A 20,336-nucleotide genomic window follows, 5' to 3' on the forward strand; every position below is an offset into this window, starting at 1 on the left:
ACTTATTACTAATTTCTCGCTTTGTCCTACATCAACCTTGATTAGAATAGCTATCAGGGATAGACATGAAACGGCGTATCTAAGTCATCCAAATAAATAATAAACAACTATAAATTATTCTTATTAACTTACCAAAGCATGCAAATGTGAGAAGGACACTTTGAAACATACATTTTAAAATCAGACCGATAATTGTGATGTCATTTCCACTATTGAATGTATTTAGTCAAATGACATCATGTAACTTAAATGACAAAAAAATAAAAGTAATCCCTTACTTTACCTTTCTAAGGGAAAAGTAGTTAACAGTTACTAGTAACTAAGTAACTAGTTATACCAGACACTGATTGTAATGATGATTTGCATATTACCCTACATATGCATATTGGCCTATCATTGGATTATTGATCATTTTGATTAATGCATAAAGCCAATTAACCTTTACTAATAGTACTGTAATAAATCCGCTCCTTTTCCTGTTGAGTTATTAGCCAATACACTTTGTCAGTATTTGTGTATTTCTATATATGTAGCATGTACACTACGGTTGTGTAATAGGCTATCTCATGAGCCCTCGTGATGATGCTGGGGTGAGTAGCGGTGCATCCGCGCACTACAGCTGCACATATACTGCATTAGCACACACGACTCGCATTCGGACCGCAGAGCCCACTGCGAAACTGGAGCAAACAGTTCAGTATCCTCCACCGAGCCAGTGGATCGGGACCGAAAGGCAACCCCCACCCTGGACCGATGAACTTGCAGAGATGTCCCGGCACATCTACACCCGACACGGGATAGGCGACGGTGTTCAGAAGCCCATCTTTCAGGTAAAGATGCGCGCGATGGGGATCCCACTGCGGACCCAACACTGATAACTGTTAGGTTAGGTATGAATGTCTCTGTAATGTATGCTTGTAAACTTGTGATAGATTTCACATTGCATTTAGAAGTACTGTGGTAGACGACGTAATCAATTTGCACGATATTAAAGGGCATTTAAAATAATACAATGACAATATGTCCAAATACACATCTGCTAATATTTTCTTTTGTTAGTGTGCATTTTCAAGTTTTGTTCATATTTTGTTCTTTCGTGCCTTTCTTTTTCGTATCATCTCTTATCATGCAAAACTTGTTCGTTTAGCCTACATCTCTGTGTTAACATACACAGGTAATATTACAGTTAAATGAAAATGAAACCCAAATAACCTTTAAGATTAATGGACGTCAGTTTGATCTATTGACCCTTAATTAGGCTTCTGAATAATATATGTTCTCATTGATTCCCCTGTCCAAGATCTGAGACCTGACCCAGTTTATAAAGACGGATGGCGATATTTTTATAGATTTATAGATCTCTTTTATATATTTTTAATATATTGTGCCATCCATTAAATGAAAATTGTATCTTTTACACAACCGCTCACTGCAAACATGTGTTCGTATCCTTCTCCATTGAGGGGTTCCATGTGAGACAATTTTTAAACTTAAAAGTTATATATATATATATATATATATATATATATAATATATATATTTGTACTTGCAGACTCGGCAAGGGCAGACCTGCCTGTACTCAACACACTGCATTGATGTCTGTGACATTCAACCACTTGTGAAGATGTGCTTAGCCATGCATCTAAATATACCCCTTTTAATAACATTTTGTCTTGTCACACCCTGGATGTCAAATTTGTTAATTCTGTATTTAGCAGCAGTGCAAATGAATGCAATCACATTTTGCTAAAGTGCCGGTAGTGTGTTGACAGTGAGCATTTGGATCTGAAAGTGATAACTTTGTATTCATTGTAAGGGGCTCCATTAAAACACATCTTATAGTGTGGTGAAAAATGTAGGCGAATGTGTGTGTGAAGGTGCCCCTGTTCTACCGAGAAGTGAAAGATTGATTAATAGCTCGTTCTCTTGCCGCAGGTGAACAGAGGCACTTACTCTCGCCGCAGTCGCCTTAAAAGATCTGATGGTAGCACAACATCCACCAGCTTCATCCTCCGCCAGGTGAGAGAGGACGATGGAGATTTTAGACTTATTTCTTATACTGTGTGCAACGCATGCCCCATCCTTTTACATGTTTGTTGATATCACCATGTTGTCATAAGATTAGCAACGATTTGGTTACTCTTATTCAAGTCTTTGTTTTTGTGAAAGACCCTTTATTAAGGAGTTTAATATGGAGAATATTTACTTTTTAGTAGACTATCTATGCATCCTATTTGTCTTATCTGTAAATCATATAATGGTTTATACTTTACGAATGTGTTTCCGTTACACAACCGTATTAGTTAATTTGCACTCTATACAACAACTTCTAAGTTAAAGTAAGTTCACTATTAAGTAATGCACAATGAACTAACATTAACAAACAATGAACAATTACTGTATATGGTATGAACTAATTATAACAAAGATTGATCAATTCTTTATTGTTATTTCATGTTTGCGAATACATTAAATAATATTAACAGATGGGACCATATTAAGAACTGGTTAAGACTAAAACCCCAAGGTCAGAGGTTTGATTTGTCGGGGACACATAAAAAAATCGTCTTCACTTTGAGTAAAGCATCCGTAAAATGCATAAAGTAAATGTTAATAATTAAGAAATACTTAAGAAGTTATCAAATGTTTTTTTCTTCCAGTAGACACATTTTTTGCAACCAAATATGTATTAAGGCAACAATGACAGCTTGTTTCTTTACTGTTAATGTGAGTCACACTGTTTGAGAGAAAACTGGTCGTACAGTGTGTTGAATCAGAGGTTATGTGTTGTGCAAGAAACATGTTTGATTTTAGGATCTTCATGCCAAATCGTACGTCCTCTATTCTGTACGACACATGTTCAGTATACGGTATATATACATGTATTTAGTTCAGTCAGTCTGTTTTTTAAAAAGACTTGTACTACTGCACAACCTTTTGAACAGGTCATTCGGTTTCCAAGCAACAGATGAATCCTCTCTGTCATCAGATGAATATGAATTACTCATGGCCACCTTTCTAACTGTTCTTGTTCAACATTTAGCTGAATAGAGCAGGCATGGATTCATAGCTCAAAATGGCATTCTGAGTTTTGAATTTGAGTGCTCGATATTCCCTTAGCACACAAGATTTATAATTCCATCAAAAAAGATTTAACATAATAAAGATAATTGTTGTTCATCCTCTCATTTGCTTACTCCAGCTTTAATCCTCCTAGTAGCCTGGCCTTGTTAACCAACGGCACTGCTAAGTTCGGTAAAAAAATTATATGCTCTGCTACTTGTAAGTCGCTCTGAATAAAAGCGTCTGCCACATAAATGAATGTAAATGATACAGTGTAATGGCTTTTGTCTTATGGATCTAGACCTTTGGCTGACATTTAGCTGTGGAAAACAGTGACCATGAAGTGAATAGTTCATCCCACTTTGATATCATGTCAAACTTGTTTGACTTTCTATCCTCTGCAAAACACGAAAGAAGATATTTTGAATAATACGTTTATAAACAAACAACATCGGCCCCCATTGACTTCCATTATATAAACACAAAACGAAAAGAAATTTCTCAAAATTAATTTTTTGTGTTCCACAGATAGAAGAGTTATACACAAGTTTTGAAAGAAATGATAACAGAATTAACAATTTTAGGTGAACTGTCTCTGTAAGGCTCTAAAAATCTAGTTTCTTAGTGGTGCAATGAGGAAACATACAAAATGTACAAAACATATACCGCAGTCTGAATTTGCAATCTAGGTCCCCACACAACCTTGGGAATTCAGTATTTTGACTCCTAGAACATTCTATTCCTGTCCATATACATAGAGGTGGTTTCATGGGCAAGACCCTTCATTCAGCACACTATTCTTATTACCCCGCTTAGTTTTTGCTAAATTCACCTCGAAAGATTTAGATGATTTATTTATACGTTTCAAAGACCCCAGTGTAACATTTCCACATGTTTATAGATCGGGGTTGAACTGAGAGAAAATCTTGCGTCAAACCTGTATGGGTCTTAAAGCTGTGCCTGAATAAGGTGAGAAAACCCTGGGGTGTCAACTACCTGCTGAGATCAAGGTCAAAGTCAAGACTGCAGATAATAATCGTCTACATAAAACCCTTAACTGAACTGGTCTTGGCTGTACTACAGAAACGATGCTTATTGTGCCGTAGAGAGATAGTGAAACATTATTTGTCAAACCACGCCATAAGAAATGTATAAATATCCAGTTACATTCCTAATGATTGGGAGCTTGCATAAATTATTAATTCCTCTGGTATAGGTCACATGTCTAAACTGTTTAGTAATTCATTTATTTCATTGCTTCCCTGCTGTGTTTATTGACCATAGACTGTGAAATCTGAAGCAGAAAAAGAAAGATTAAAATGTTTTAGTAGATGATAAAATATTAACATGCCAGATTTTGGATGTTTTTCTAGCAAAGCAGTGGAATAAAGAAATAAAGGTCTTGTGAAACTTGTGAAATAGGATATTTTTGTAGATAGCATATTAATTAGAATATTTGTTTATTTTCTCAACATGGGCTCATTAACAGACATAATTAATTACCCAGTTGTATGTCTTTAGGCAAATCTAGTTGAAACAGACAGCTGTATTTCAGACTCAGTACTACAGGGGGCGATGTTTGCCTGGATTTGATCCTAAAGGGAGCTGTGATTAATTAACAGCAACATTTCACTTCAGTTTATTTTAATGTAATTACAAGAAATCGTCTGATTAGATCTCTCACTATTTATTCTGCTCAAAAGATATAAAAGAAAATATTAATTCAATAACAATTAAATTGAATTTTTATTTAATAACAATTATACGAGTCTCCATGAATTTTAATTTATTTTAATGTCAATGGACATCTATTTTAAGCGAGCACACTGATAATTTACTTTTATGGTTTGTATATACAGCAGCTGAAAAAATTTCAAGACCATCTCAAAGACCACCTTCAGTTTTTCTGAATTTACTATTTATAGTTATATGTTTAGGTGAAATGATCATTTCTGTTTCATTCTGTGAACCACTAACAATAGTTCTACCAAATTTCAAAATAAATATTGTTTCTATTTGCAATTATTTGCAGAAAATGAAAACTGGAGAAACAGGTCAAAATAACAATAAACATGCTCTTGTTTACTACAAAGAAAACAAGTCTACATTCACTTTAAGCAATACAACAGTAATATTCCTACATGTATTTAAGAATAGTTCAACATTTTTTATGTTTTTTATTTGTATCACAGTGTTCATGTCACGCTGTCAGCCTTTCAGTGCTGTTGGATGACTTTATGTCACTCCTGAGCTTTGATTTTGTTGAAATTCAACAGACGCTGGACTGGAATGGCCACAATACTTCTAGAAATGCTGATTAAATGAAAATTTTGAATGGTCTCGTAATGTTTTCCGTAGTCTGTTGTGGTTGAGATATTTGCACATACTTTCATTAACTTGCCCATAAATGTGTGTAAACTCGTTATAGTACCTTTCCCAAAGCTGCTTACAAATGAGAGAATATTTAACATTTTGTCAAAGAGCTAACAACACTTGTGTCTGGGTCTACGTGTGAATGGGAAGCTGAACAAAAATAGAAACAATGAGGAAAGAATAGCAGGGAACACACAGTGGTCAATGAGTGTAAAGCTGTCGGCACCCTTTAGACCCCTATTCCTCTTCATTTAACAGTCAACAGACGAGAGCACTTGTCCTTTCTCACTGGTGCCCTCCTCGGCCAATCAGAAAGCAGCGTTGCTGCATTGTCATCAGCCTCCTGCTCTGTTTGTAGAAGCTGATAAAATGCCAGGTCTGTGCAGCCTCCGGGGAGAGCCCCGCTTCTTGATGATGTGATCGATCACGTTTCATTCTCATTAATACACTTCGCTAGCGTTTGGAGAGAGGGGCTGGCCGCCGTTTGCTTGTCATTCCCGGTTCGGTGGTCTTTCTGTGGGCAAGGGGATCGTAAGAGATATACTCTCACCACACCTCCTATATTTGCATTTGGTCATTAAGGAGATCCTTTGGGAATATCAGACCTCCATGTACGACAATTTGTACCTGCATGGATTTGAAGACTCGGAGGCGGTGAGTTTGTCAAGCTGTCTTCGTGATTTTTGGTGGATGTTCAATGCATGCACACATAGACCCTCTGGAGAGGACTGGAGGAATTCAGCTTGCAGATTGGAGATGTGACACTGTTGAGTGTTTTGGGGGAGGGGAATGGAGCGGAGTGGGTGTGTGTGAGTGTTAATGTATGTATGGTTCTCTTTCAATATTACCTTCACTGTTTCTCTACACCATGCTCAGTTCTTCTGAAGCCTCCGGAGGTGAGGCAACCGGAGGAGAGCATCATTCAGCTGCAGTAGCCTGTTATTCCGTGTCATTGAGCAGTTGCTAATGCCACACTATTTACTTGTCTAGCTTGTATATAGTGCTGTTGTTTGTTAGATGTCTGAGTACACACTGCTTTTCTGTCTTAGGTATTGTTGGAAAAAATGCTTGCTTAAACCGCACATCTTTGTTTAAAGACGGACCAGACATAAATATGGTCCAAGGATACCACATTTTTTAAAACTGGGATAGGGACCAAATGGTTTTGTTGTTGTTTTTCTTGTTATAGTTGAATTTCATTTATGATTTATTTTAAATGTAGGATCTTGCATTCATTATTGCACTTTATTGAAAAGTGACTTCAGAGTGAGTGTTTAGGATGATGTAGATTTTTAAAGGTATTGTTCACGCCCCTCCAAAAAATCTGTCATCATTTATTATTTTGCTCAGAACTTGTACACGATTGTGGAACACAAAAGAAGATATTTTGAGAAATGTCTCTGTGGTTTTGTGTCCATACAATGGAAGTCAATGGGGGCCAGTATTGTTCTTAATGTATATTTTTTTTGTTCTGCAGAACAAAGAAAATCATTCAGGATTGTAATGACAATGATAATTTTTTATTATTTTTTGGGTGAACTATTCCTTTAAGTGCTGTTCTATTGTTTTTCCAAATAGGACATGTGTGCTTTGGTGTCAACCTGAGCAGAACACAAGGTGCTTTAGGAAATCCTCCAAAGGCAGCAGAAAACACATTTTTCGCAGACTTTAAGACCTAGTTCTAATATTTTTCTTTAGAAGCGATTCAGAATGCGATTCTGGCTGTAAAAAACAGTAATTTTTCATGTAACATTTACTGTTTCTACGTATAATCATCATTGTCAAAGATTGAAGTTATAGTGAAATTAATCTTTGGAATCAAACCTTAAAGCTTTGATTTTAATAAGATTATGAGACTTAAGCCTGTTTTTTATTGCCTCTCGATTGTGTTTGTGTCTTTAAGAACATTCACATCACAGTTTAAAACAGTAAAAGTGACATTTAATCTGACATTATCGATAACTCATCTAATGTGGATGTGTGACTTCATTGTTAACATTCGAGTAGGGAATTGTTACATCCAACTAGACATTCGAGTAATGGCTTGATTTACACTTAATATGAATAATAAAATAATGTATGTATGTGTAACTGAGGCCAGCTAGGACATGATACGCCATTATATGAAGGATTATACACTATTTGTGTTTATCTACAGTATATGCAGAATATAGAACTGAGACAATTTAACTCACTTTGCTTGTATTTCTCTGGAGTCTCACGATGCAAATATAGCATTGAAATTGTCATAAAAATGAAATAATACCAAGGTAGCTCTGCTCTGGTTGTTTCTGAGGATCTTAATATAGCCTTAGTGGTCTAATTGTGTCGGCCTCTCTTTTCTCCTCTTCCTTACGGCTTATGAATAATAAAGGTAATTGAGGGTTCAAACGTTCGTTTCATGCAATATCCGGTTTCTGATATTTATAGGATTGAGGATGTCTCACTGTTCAAAGATTCCGAAATATTTTTGCACTTTTAATTGTTGTTGTTACCTTACATTTTCTTGACGAGCAAAGTAAAGGACACGGAGGCTTTTGTCTCCCCTACAGATCATTGACTTTGTTGCAAGCTTACCAGTTAGCCTACAGTACATTCTACCAAGTCACTTGTGAATTTGTGGCAAAAGTTTAGTTTTTCACACATACCTGTACTTTGACATAGACATTGGCCGAGACTCAGACTTGTAACCCAAACGTTGCCGGTTCGAGCCCCAGTACCACCAGGGCTTGTAGGTGGAGGGAGTGAATGATCGGCGCTCTCCTCCACCTTCAGTACCACGGTTGAGGTGAGACCCTTGAGCAAGGCACTACTCCACAGGTGCTGCAGCAATGGCTGCTCACTGCTCTGGGTGTGTGTTCACCGTGTGTGTTACTCGCTGATGTGTGTGTGCACATGGATATGTAAAACGCAGAGAAATTCAGAGTATGGAACACCATACTTGGCCTCACATCACTTGTTTTGCCTGTTGTTTAGAACCAGACTGCAACACTTTTTTGTGTCACGACCCACCAATTAATAACTACCGATTTAAAGATTAATATTTTAACTGAGATGACAAGTAAGACTATTCTGGCCTTATAAAACATCCCTTGTCATCTCTTTTTATGGTTAAGCGTTTACTTTTATCAGATGTGGCCCTAAATGGTAGTGAGCTCATGCTGTGTTGTTGAGAGATTTATCTGTAATTACCCACCACTCAAGCAGGCAGTGGTCTTCAGCCCATGATACATCTGCGTACATGGAGGATGCTTTCTCACTGACTCACTTTATCAGCTTTTGTTTTCATAGGAAAACAGGAAAGAATCCACAAGTGCAGAGGGCCTATGAGGGCCCCAAATGCTCTCAGACCCAATGGCATCACATAAAAATGTACACGCCGTGTACAATCTCTGAAGATAAGCAGAACGTGTGGCTTGACAAACCCAAGCCCACACACTTGACGCGGTTAGATAATGGTTTAAGCACTGAGGCTGAGTAAGCTTACACGAATGCTGCTTGTGGTTTGGGTTTTATTTCTTCAGTATATGTGTGCTCAGGGGGATATTGACAACTACAAACACATTTTTCAACAGTCTAATTCCCGGTTTCACAGACAAGGCTGAAGACTAGTCCCAGACTAAAATGAATGACTGACCTGTCGTAACTGAAAATAACTTGACATTATTTAAAATGTATCAGTGCCGTTGTTTTGTCTCAAGATGCAAACCAGTAATGTTTTTTTTATAAATTTTTGTAAAAAAAGTGACATGAATATGATAATTTAACTAAGGTTTTAAACTTAGCCTTGTCTGTGACACCGGGCCGAAAAAGTTGAACTGTGATTTTACGTTGAACTCTAAAAAAATGAGTACATTTTAAAGCTGTGAAGTCATAAAATATACTGTTTAAATTAAGGAAATTTAATTAAAAAAATAAGTTAAGTAAATAATAAAATTCACCTAAAATATAAAGTGTTTACATTATAAATATAGTTTGTTAGTTACATTATTTTCATTAAATAAACTTGAATAATATATGTCTAATTTAGAGAAATTAACTGTTGGATTTTTTATAATTCTTTTTCGGTTCCATTGAAAAAAACAGTTAGACCTTATTGATTTGAAAAGCTTTTATTTAGTTAATATTGCTGTTAATTATTGATATTGACTAGGCCACTGAATTATTATTATGATTATATTATAACTATTTATCGAGTGAAGCACACTTTGTACATGCAAACTAAATTTGCATTTCCTGAGGTTTAATTTTTTTAATTAATTCCGTGGATTTTCCTAACAAAATCAACTTAATGTATCTATATCTGCATTTTGGTAAACTGTATTTTATTAAGGACAGTCATAAAGTTAACTGTTTTCACATTAGAACCGTTTTATAGTTAATGCTTTTTCAAGATGCAGAATGCCTCTCGGACACCATTCTCAAATCCTGCCGGATAGACGAGGCGTAGAAATCATTTCTCTGGGCATTCAAGTGAGAATTTCTTGCTTTTCATCTTCTCAATCAGATGCTTGTGAATAAACCTTTGAATGAGACTTAATTATAAGAATTAGTTTTGCAAGTTTGAGATCAAGTTTATTAAAGTGTATTGCTTAATAGTTACAATATGCCTTATCATATTTACTAAAAGCTGAATTATCTCCATTAATTCTTGATAATTCTATTATTATTTTTCCCTTATAAGATCACTGTATGTGCATCTTTAAATACAATGTTCCTTTTAAATAGGACATGTGGGGAATATTCATTTTATTCTATTTAGATTTTTAAAATAAAAACTAGTTTTCTAGAAATCTAGTTTACTGTAATCAAACCAAATGGGATACGGAACATTCAAATTGAATATTCTGTAATAGTATGAAAATGAAGTCAGAATGTTCTCACCCTCTTGTCATTTCAATCCCTGTATGACTTTTTTCTCCTGATAAAAACAGTCATGCAAGTTTAAAATGACAAGAGGGTGATAGAATTTTCCCATTTTTTGGGTGAACTAGATAGATTTGCTGGCAGTCTGTGAAAGAGTAACTGTGCTAGCATCTGTTTGGGAAATGTTCTCGTCCCTTGCCCTCTTCATCTCCCTCCATCCAACCATCAGTATCGCTGAATCAGCAACACATAAGCAAACCAGCTGGCCGTGGGGTGTAACGTGTCCCAAAGTGGAGCCATTGCTTGACAGCAAATTCCTCGCTTGCCCGTCTCACGCGCCAGCTATCATCGATTATTTTCAGCTCTGTCAAATCTTGCAAGCTCACTAGAATTAAAGGCCAACTGGCTGAGACTTTAGTTTTAATATTTTATATACTGGGAATGAGATGATGGAACGAGGCATTAATCACGCTGGCTTTGATGTCATCAACAGCCTTTCACTTGACTCGCCATATGTAATTCTGGTCACACGAACATCCTTCCTGGGCACAGGGGTCTATCATTTTTGGTCAAAACACTGACCAGTGTGTGTTTAAAAGCACCGAAGCTAATTTTTATTAAACGCGTCCTGTAAATGTAATAACATGTTTCTTAACCATCAATGCTTTGTTCAGACAGCCAGCAAAGTGTTTGAATTTATTTTTAGCATAGCTGAGGCAAACCCATCCAAATACAGTTTAAATCAATTCCAGGTTTAATTTCACAAAGCTTAATATTACATTTATATCACATGTTTTTTCCACGTCTTGAAAGTTACATCAATACACGTTGCATTTAAACAGGTATATAGTCTATAGCTAAATGTTGTTTCTATAGCAACCAGAGTAGACCTGGCTAATAGGTGGTACACTGAGAAAACAGATTTGATCACTTTAAAACGACAGCGTGGACATCCAGATTAGATGAATCCTTAAATTAGATTTGTGTACATTGTGAATAAACACAGATAGATTTTAGTGGTTGGTTTATCCGATATTGCATTTCTTTTGAATCGAAGCCTTGACTTTGCTCGTGCCATGCTCTAGCGATTAAGCCACGCTCAAGCAATCTGTTACTGGAAGAGCACACCTTCATCATTGGTGAGGATCTTTCACGTCACAGATGTTCAGAGTGCTTATGTTGTTGAACGAAAGCACCATCCAATGGGGTCTTCTCCAAAGAAAAATTCTAAAGCCATTTTTGGCTCTAAAAGCACATTTTGATCAATTTGTGAAAGAACGTTTATTTATAGAACCAGCAGACATGATGAAATGTGGATTACAATGGAAGTCTCAGTGCATCTTTGAGGGTATACCAGGAATAGAATCAGCATTCTTCTCCTTTCAGCACACAGTCTCATTTCACTGTAGTTTGCTGGTCTTCTGATGTAATGACATGAGACACAATGAGGGAGAGAGAGGGAGACGTATGCATTCCCAGTCAAACTGCATTAGCAGACGTTGTTTATCTTTCTTGACAGCTGTTAGACACTAAAGATTATATTGAATGTTGTGTAATATGCTATGCCACATTGGGCAATATCAATTTTATTATTATGAGCTATTTTACCCTCATAGAAATCTGATGCATGCATATATGTAAATAATATTACAGTTTATATGGCCCAGTTTTTGAAAACCCAGCCAGACGTTTTTTTTAGATTTAGTGTTTTCTACATAAAATCACTAGAATCATAAAAGAACATTCTGTGAATATTGTTTTTGGTGGAGATGTAATGAAATGGTTTTACCTATCTTAATGCATTATAGGTAATAAAGCCACTCATGCTTTTCCTAGTTAATGTGTCATCTCATTATGCTGTCGTTTCTATTATAGGTTGTTTTTGTGCTCTCAGGCTTTATGTAATATCATTGTTTGTTCTTCTCTCTTGAATATAAAGGATTAGTATATGCACTACATAGAATAGTTATTTAATACAAAGTATAGCGTAGAAGCTTAGAAATTAAGACAAAATTTCTATTTCATACAGAAGTGTGAGAGTAAGAGAGCTGTGTACTTGGTTTGGCACATTTACTGTACATCATACACAGGTCATAAACACAACATAAATTATATTAAAAAGCTACTTTTCTAAGTAAGTAAGTAAGTTTTAATGCCAAGAATATATTTCTTCAGAATTATAGGAATGTTTAAACTTTGAAATTGACTCAATTTTTTTACTGTTTACAAATCATTATTTTCATCATCGCACATTGATATTACATCCAGCAGCCTGTAATGGATAATATTCTGTAATCATTTATGTATAATCATATTTATTTGTATAATCAGATGCATAAGTTGAATGTATGACGCATTGATTCATTTGTCTCAGGATGGATTTATAAAACACATGATGAACAAGTGTTTCTTGTGTGTTCAGGGTTCGGCTGACTCATACACTAGCAGGCCATCTGATTCAGATGTCTCACTGGATGAGGAGCAGGGCGGCCGACAGGAGAAAGAACAGCAAGCCACTGTCCAGCTGGAAAGGGCGAAGGTCTGTCTTTCTTAACCAGATCAATCTACACCTAACTAACCCGACTAAAACATGTGTTTGAAATCTTCCCAGACCAAAGCAGTGGCCTTCGCCGTGAGAACAAACGTCAGTTATTGTGGTGCCCTGGACGAGGAGGTTCCTGTCGCTGGTACTGCCATTTCCTTTGATGCTAAAGACTTTCTTCATATCAAGGAGGTGAGGGCTGTTTAAGAATTAAGAGAGTCTATCGATGTCATGTATCACCATGAAATGCATACATATTTTGTCATATTTGTTTCGTACAGAAGTACAACAATGACTGGTGGATCGGGCGACTGGTGAAGGAAGGCTGTGATATAGGCTTCATTCCCAGTCCTTTAAAGCTTGAGAACTTTCGCTTACAACAGGAACAGAAAAGGAGTCGCTTCCACGGGTAAGACTTTTGAGTTATATTATTATGAAACAAGAATGGATTGGAAGCTTTATACTACCATTCAAAAGTTTAGCATCACTTACTTGATCTTTTTTTTTACATTTTAGAATGATAGTAAAGAAGTTCAAATGTAACTATGAGAATTATGTTCTAACCACCCATTGCTTGGAATTTATTTGGTCCGTTAAGTCACCCATTTAAAAATGTAATAAATGAAATTAATATGTTGCAAAAAATATATATTTTTCCACAAAACTAATTTTAAATGTTTAGACCTATGCCTTCATGACAAAAGGTTTTAAAAAGCAAGTCGCTTTCAGTCAAGCGATCTTAAACTTTATCAGTTTAATTTCACATGGCAAATTTCAAGGTGATTGCAAAATATTGTTACGCATGCAATGTCCTGTTTCATACTCTATGCATGATTGGGTAATGGAATTTAATGTATAAGATGACGCATGTGCCAACAGTCTGTTCTCTACTTGACCTTCTTTATTTGGTCTTTTTAAGAATTAAAATCAGTTTTTTACATCTTTGTCATTATACTTAAAGCTGGATTGAATGTTCCCAAGATGATAAATGGGCGCAATTTTCAAAATTAAACTTCATGGCATAGGGTTTTGCCAACTCGTTAAAAATTGTCCAAAATGAGATAAACAGTTGGCTGTACACTAGGTAGTCCAGTACTCCAATCTGAACACGGCTCTTCTTTGCTTCACCCCCACAGGAAGTCCAGTGGAAACTCCTCCTCCAGTCTGGGTGAAATGGTGTCGGGCACCTTCAAGCCAAACCCTCCATCTGCAGGTGAGCTTCAGCTCTTAACACAACAGTGTAGAGAAAAAAAACTCAGAATTAATGGATGTTTTTTATTGTTGTTTATTTTACTTGACTTTACATCACAACATAGTAATGGGACACATAAATAATTCTGAGAATCATTGTAGAGACTGTATAGAGTATTATGTTATAATAATAAAATGAAAAATAACATGACATGACATGACATGACATGACAAGAAAATAAAAATTAAATTAAATTAAATTAAATTAAAACAAATTAAATAATAATTGTATAATTTCTCCTGTCTTTATCACAGGTAAACAGAAACAGAAAGTGGTAAGTTATTCTGTTATTTATTTGTCAAATCTAGAGACCATTTTTGCTAAATCTAAACAACACTTGACTTGCAATCCGCATATTGTTTCATGATTAAATTGCTGTCGTCCTATAGGCCGAGCACATTCCTCCATATGATGTGGTTCCCTCCATGAGGCCGGTGGTCTTAGTTGGCCCATCACTTAAGGGCTATGAGGTAGGCCTCCCCCAATCCCTATGGTGTGTGTGTATACTTAGACATGGTAACCAGGGCATCACTTCATAAGCGGAAAGCAAGAGATGTCGGTTTGTCACTGAATAGCAGTCATCATCTCCAAGTAGAGTTACCAAGGCAACAACCTTCTGGGTACAATGTGCCAGTCTCAAAAAATAGAGCATGTTTGAAATTAGAAACAGAGAAACAACATAACCACTGTGACATTTTCCTAAAATTAGAACTTCAATGCAATGCAATCATACAGTATGTCACCTGCTCGCACACAAACACAAGTCCCACACATCTCTTGCATGTACTGGTCACAATTACTCATTAACATTTACCTGTTTGTCCTCGTGGATTTGACAGGTGACGGATATGATGCAGAAAGCACTCTTTGACTTCTTGAAACACAGGTTTGAAGGCAGGTGAGGTCATGAGCTTTACCTTGGGAAGACATTTTTTGTGTCCTTTTGTGTTTGCTGTTTGTGTAGTGAAGTTTGATTTTGCATTTATCCCAACTACAGGATATCAATAACAAGAGTAACCGCAGACATCTCTTTAGCCAAGAGATCTGTGCTGAATAACCCCAGTAAAAGAGCCATTATTGAGAGATCAAACACCAGATCCAACTTAGGTATGTCACCTGCTGACACCTGAACCTTTGAATGCTTATTTGATCATTGCTAGACATATTTGCTATTTCCAAATCAGCACGTTTCAGGTGCCGGCACTAAACCTCTGTGTCTGTTTTCTTACAGCTGAGGTTCAAAGTGAGATAGAGAGGATCTTTGAATTGGCCAGATCCCTTCAGCTTGTTGTCCTGGATGCGGACACAATCAACCATCCAGCCCAACTCATCAAGACATCTTTAGCTCCTATTATCATCCACGTCAAAGTGTCTTCCCCAAAGGTAACATCGTTGATAAAAATGGGTTTTACTAATCGCAAATTCCTTTTGATTCATTTCATGCTTTGCCGAACTAAATTGTGGCTCCGTCATGCCGTGTAGCTGCTGTCGCTCCTTGCAGAAGTTTAAAAAACATTTGGCTGCTGTGAATGTAATGCAGTTGCATTATTTATGCAGAGATATAAAAATGCTTTGAACGATGTAATTGTCCCTTTATTTAATATTTGTGTGTTGACAGGTATTGCAGAGGCTGATTAAATCCAGAGGAAAGTCTCAGAGCAAGCATTTAAACGTACAGTTGGTGGCTGCGGACAAATTAGCTCAGTGTACTCCAGTGAGTATGCACACTAAAGACTCATTTACGAACAATAACTATAAAGATAACTACTGTTTTAGCATCCATACCAACAGTATCACATTTATGATGCACGAGCCCTTGAATTTAAATTCAATGTCAATGTTTTATCATTTTATCATTCATCAGATGGATCCCAACAATATTGTCTTCCTGTGTTTATACTGTTTTATTGTAGTTGTGGTGTTCATATACTATATATTTATATAGATTTCTAAAACTATATAGTTATTGGTGTGACAAGAGCTTAGACGGATAGTTCACCTTAAAATGAATATCCTGTCATTATTATTTACCTTTATGTCATTTAAAACCTATATACCTATTATACAAAATTTGTCATTTTGTGAAATGTCTTCAGTGGTTTTCGTGCTGATACAATGAGATCAGTGGGGGGCATTCTTCAAAATATCTTCTTTTGTGTTTTGCACTTAAAGGCAGGCCAACAGCATACAGTTACAAAAATGACAATAGTTTCAAACGTTAAAATAGTAGTTCACCTCAAAATTTTCTCTTATTCACTTTCCATAGTATTTTTTTTCCTTACTATGGAAAGTCAATGATTTTGAAGTGAACTACTCCTTTAAAAGCAAGAACTCTATAGACGCAGGCGTCTTGCCTGAAGCTAACTTCAGGTCTGTGTTAGTTGATCGGTTTGGCTCTTCCTATCCCAAAACAGGATATGTTTGACATCATTTTGGATGAGAACCAGCTGGAGGATGCATGTGAACACCTGGCAGAGTACCTGGAAGCCTATTGGCGGGCAACGCACACATCTCTCAGCACTCCTCTGAACCCTCTGCTGAGCCGGAACCTGGGCTCCACTGCACTGTCTCCATACCCAACAACCATCTCTGGATTACAGGTGAGAAACCTTGTTTTTAAAATCCCAAAAAACAATTGCATGAAATGGACCTATGATGTTTTCACCAGGGTTCTTGTCAAGCAACATGTGTTGCATATCTTCGCTGTTTATATTGGTGTGCTTTCAACAGAGCCAAAGAAATAAAAACAGCAATCACATCCGCGACCACTCTCCGATGGAGAGGCACAGTTTGATGACCTCAGATGAGAACTACCACAACAACGAACGGCAAAAGAAGAGCCATAACCGCTTATCCTCCAGCTCCCAGCAAAGTCATGACCACTACCCGCTGGTAGAAGAGGACTACCAGGATCCCTATCAGGATGCATACAAACCTCACCGCAACCGGGGCTCCCCCGCCGGCTACAGTAATGACTCACGGCACAGACTCTAGATCAATACCCAAACCACAGCTGTCAGAGCTATGGGATAACTCTCATGTAATTGTCTAAGCCATTTTTCCCAAAATGAATTGCAGTGCATTCTTGTGCCCGCCTATGGGCTGTCTTATCTAAATGCAAGATCTTAGCACCCTTGCCCTTGAATATCTCTAGTCAGGCCATTGAAGGCGGGAGGTGCTGATGTTTATGTGCAGTAGTTAAGAGATAATGTTCTTTTAAAGATGTCACACGTGTAGCACAGGACGAGAAAGTGAGATTTTTTTAATATAGATCTAGAACCAAGGTCTGATATCCCTGTATTTGCAGGAATTGCTTTGATGGCATGCATATGTTCAGCCTGAATTTACTGGCACACGAGAATGCGTATCAGTACCAACAGCCAATCAGCACAAAGGCTGTTTGCACGGTTTAGTAGCCAATGGAGTATCATGCATTTACTATTATACCATTTTTTTTCATTTTTCCTTTCCCAGGCAGCCTCAGGTACAGAGCACGAAAGCTTCACTCGTGCCAAAAAATTGAGCTGTTTTTGTGACATCCCTGTAGTTTATCCTGTCTGTTTCTCATTGAATATATCCACAGGTAGTGTCAAAGGATGCTTTTCTCAGCAGAATGCAAAAGATAGCAACAAGTTTTCATGTTTTTGTTACATGCACCATGATGCCTACAGTTAGATGTCCTAAAGCAAAGAAAATATCAAATTGGGGAGGGGGTGAAAAATATAACAACATGAAAAATGATCAACCCCAAAAGAGACATTTTTAATACAAAGTATAATTTATCTCTTTTTTGATTTTGGGGTCAGACATGTTGGGTCAGATTCATCGCAAAAGGTATTAAAACAACGAGATTAACACAGTTTGGTTTGTTCATAATATATCATATTCCACTCTCTGCATATTTGCTGATTCTGTCATACAAAAATGTGGCAGCTAAACGGAGATCTGTTCTTTAAACCTTTTCATGAGTCACGTATGTTAGTCAAAATGTGTTAGCAAAGTTCCTTTGTTGAATTTATCAGGTTTAGGTGTATCAGACATTTTCTGTTTAGCTTGTGGCTGATCAATAATAGTCTCTGTGGGTTTTAGCAGGTACACTGGAGGTTTACTTGTAGTAAACAAATATTGGGATTTAGTTTAGATAGATTTAGATAAATTAAGATGCTATGTAAACAGCTAAGAATAAATTAGTGTTTTTTTATTGTTTGTACATCTTTTGTAAAGGAACATCTGTAGTTATAGGGATACTCAGCACAAAAATGAAAATTCTGCCATTAGTGGCTTACATTTTTCCAAACATCCTTCTTCGTGTTTAAAGGACAAATACATTTATACAGGTTTGGAACAACTTGGAGGGTGTAATTCATGACAGATTGTTCATTTTTGAGTTGAGTATCCCTTTATTGGGCCGGTTTGCAAAAGTTATATATGCACTGTGTAGTTTTGCTAGTGTAAACGGCACCAATCACGTGTGATTATTGGCTTTGCGTGCAAACTACATGGTTGTGCTGAAGGTTTATATTCTGTCTTTTATGTTTTGTTCTTTTTAATTTTTTATCCATCCCATTCCCATTTATCATATTTTCATTTTTTTTGTTTCATCAGACAAATGGTTCCAGAAATAAAATGTTTTCAGTCAGCACAGTTATTCACAGCAAATATATTTAATAGCACTTTTCTTGAATTTACTTGAAATACTGCATTTAATACGTTTTAAAGAGCATTTAGTCCTAATTTAGTGCTTACTGTATACTTCAGTAGCTTTATATAGTTAAAAATGTGGTCATTTCTGCTGTACAGTAGCCTATGTTTTATTGGTGTGAAAAAACTGCTGGGTTTGGCCACGTGCCATCTGCTGTGAGTTCTTAATAAACCTGCAACAATTATGAATAGGTAGCTTTGATCAAAACTGCATTTGTCCTGTGCACAACCAGTAGGAAAGAGATTCTGAAGGGTTTCAGTATATATGTAGCATTTGAAAGCATTCAGTAAATGTTAATAGCTGGAGTTGAAGGGCCAGTAGAAGTCTTTGTAGTTTAGGTTAAGTGTCCTTATTCTCTATGATCACTGCCACTCCCATTCCCCTTTAAACATGTAGAATATTTCATAAACTGTAAAATATTACACTATTCAATTGTCTTGCTTAAACCAATAAGTATCTCTGAATTAAAGAATGTCAGGATTTTTTTCAATTTACTTTATACTGTATGAGAATAATTTTAAAGTTTTGGATGTTTTGTTTTTAAATTATTTTTATTATTAAATAAAGGTAAACAAAACTATTAACTATAAATAAATACAATTTCAAATTTACAAGGCTTATTAAAAAAACAGATAACATTTTAAGCATCAAAAGCGCATTTTTCTCCAAAAGTATATCAGAAACTCATATTTTGGCATAAGAATCAAACCGCAAAATGCTCAAAAACATGCACAACAACCTGTACCTATTATGATCCTTCAATTTAAACTGGTTTTGGTGACACTACTACCAAATGCTCAGGACCCATCAATACCCCATATTCATTTTTATTTTATTGACTATGGTATTGTCTCCATGAATGTCTCATGTTACTGTTGTATTATATTTCTTTGTAAGTAAACCCTGTCAGTGACTTTACAATTATGCCATATATTTTAAATAAGAAGTTTTTGGGTTAGAGAAAATTGTAGGCAATTTTCATGCATACATCCAATATTTCGGTTTAATGCTTTTCTCTCTGTTCTATTTTTTCAACTAGTGTTCAGATATTGTAGAAGAAAACTTTCTGTCTTAAATACCACAGCCCAGGAAAACCATCCCCAGATGTATCTTCCTGGCCTGGTGACAGATTGTGTTTTTCCTCAGTGAAAGTTCTATATCATGCAATGGCATGTTGAAAAAAGATGATGGGAACTTACTCTAAATAAGCGACAGCCATTAACTATGCAAATGTATACAGCGCATGCTACTGCTTTAGCTCCCTCTGCAAACTACTGGCTTCATTTGAGGTTCAGACTGAATTGTGGGTAGGCCTATTATTTTTGCAGGGTGGTATTTGAGAGAAGTGCACGGATATATTTTGCATCATCAGATGTTTTGGGGAAAATAAATGTGTGAATAGGTGATTTAGTGGCATTTTCTTTTGTAAATAAAATGTATTGTAAAAGACACTGCAATGAGAATTATTTGTGATTTTTTTAACTCTTTAACTAATAAGCAATAGTTAATCATAACAAAACGTCTGTAGTTTCATATAA

At 36.2% G+C, this 20,336-nt stretch overlaps 1 protein-coding gene across 2 annotated transcripts; it reads left to right on the forward strand.

Annotated features, from left to right (window-relative positions):
- Positions 1 to 682: 682 nt before the first annotated feature.
- Positions 683 to 20,249, forward strand: cacnb4a (calcium channel, voltage-dependent, beta 4a subunit). 2 transcript variants are annotated; one of them, XM_056754928.1, is made up of 14 exons: positions 683 to 830; positions 1,936 to 2,019; positions 12,725 to 12,841; positions 12,914 to 13,036; positions 13,126 to 13,253; positions 13,981 to 14,057; positions 14,351 to 14,370; positions 14,486 to 14,566; positions 14,936 to 14,994; positions 15,094 to 15,203; positions 15,328 to 15,479; positions 15,715 to 15,810; positions 16,511 to 16,696; positions 16,827 to 20,249. In XM_056754928.1, exons 1-14 carry the CDS (start codon positions 768 to 770, stop codon positions 17,088 to 17,090), a joined length of 1,560 nt encoding a protein of 519 aa, XP_056610906.1. In that variant the 5' UTR covers positions 683 to 767; the 3' UTR covers positions 17,091 to 20,249. The 2 variants fall into 2 exon arrangements, with proteins under 2 accessions (XP_056610906.1, XP_056610907.1); XM_056754929.1 differs by lacking the exons at positions 683 to 830; positions 1,936 to 2,019 and adding an exon at positions 5,788 to 6,090.
- The last annotated feature ends 87 nt before the right edge of the window (positions 20,250 to 20,336 follow it).

Source organism: Triplophysa dalaica, chromosome 8, assembly GCF_015846415.1.
Source record: "Triplophysa dalaica isolate WHDGS20190420 chromosome 8, ASM1584641v1, whole genome shotgun sequence".
Taxonomy (NCBI): domain Eukaryota; kingdom Metazoa; phylum Chordata; class Actinopteri; order Cypriniformes; family Nemacheilidae; genus Triplophysa; species Triplophysa dalaica.

What these genes read in the sequence shown, in the direction of transcription:
- cacnb4a (XM_056754928.1), top strand. Translation starts at nt 768, where the DNA reads ATGTCCCGGCACATCTACACCCGACACGGGATAGGCGACGGTGTTCAG. An exon ending in GCCAAACCCTCCATCTGCAG is followed by an intron (nt 14,058 to 14,350) that starts GTGAGCTTCAGC and finishes TCTTTATCACAG; the next exon opens with GTAAACAGAAACAGAAAGTG. An exon ending in GTAAACAGAAACAGAAAGTG is followed by an intron (nt 14,371 to 14,485) that starts GTAAGTTATTCT and finishes GTCGTCCTATAG; the next exon opens with GCCGAGCACATTCCTCCATA.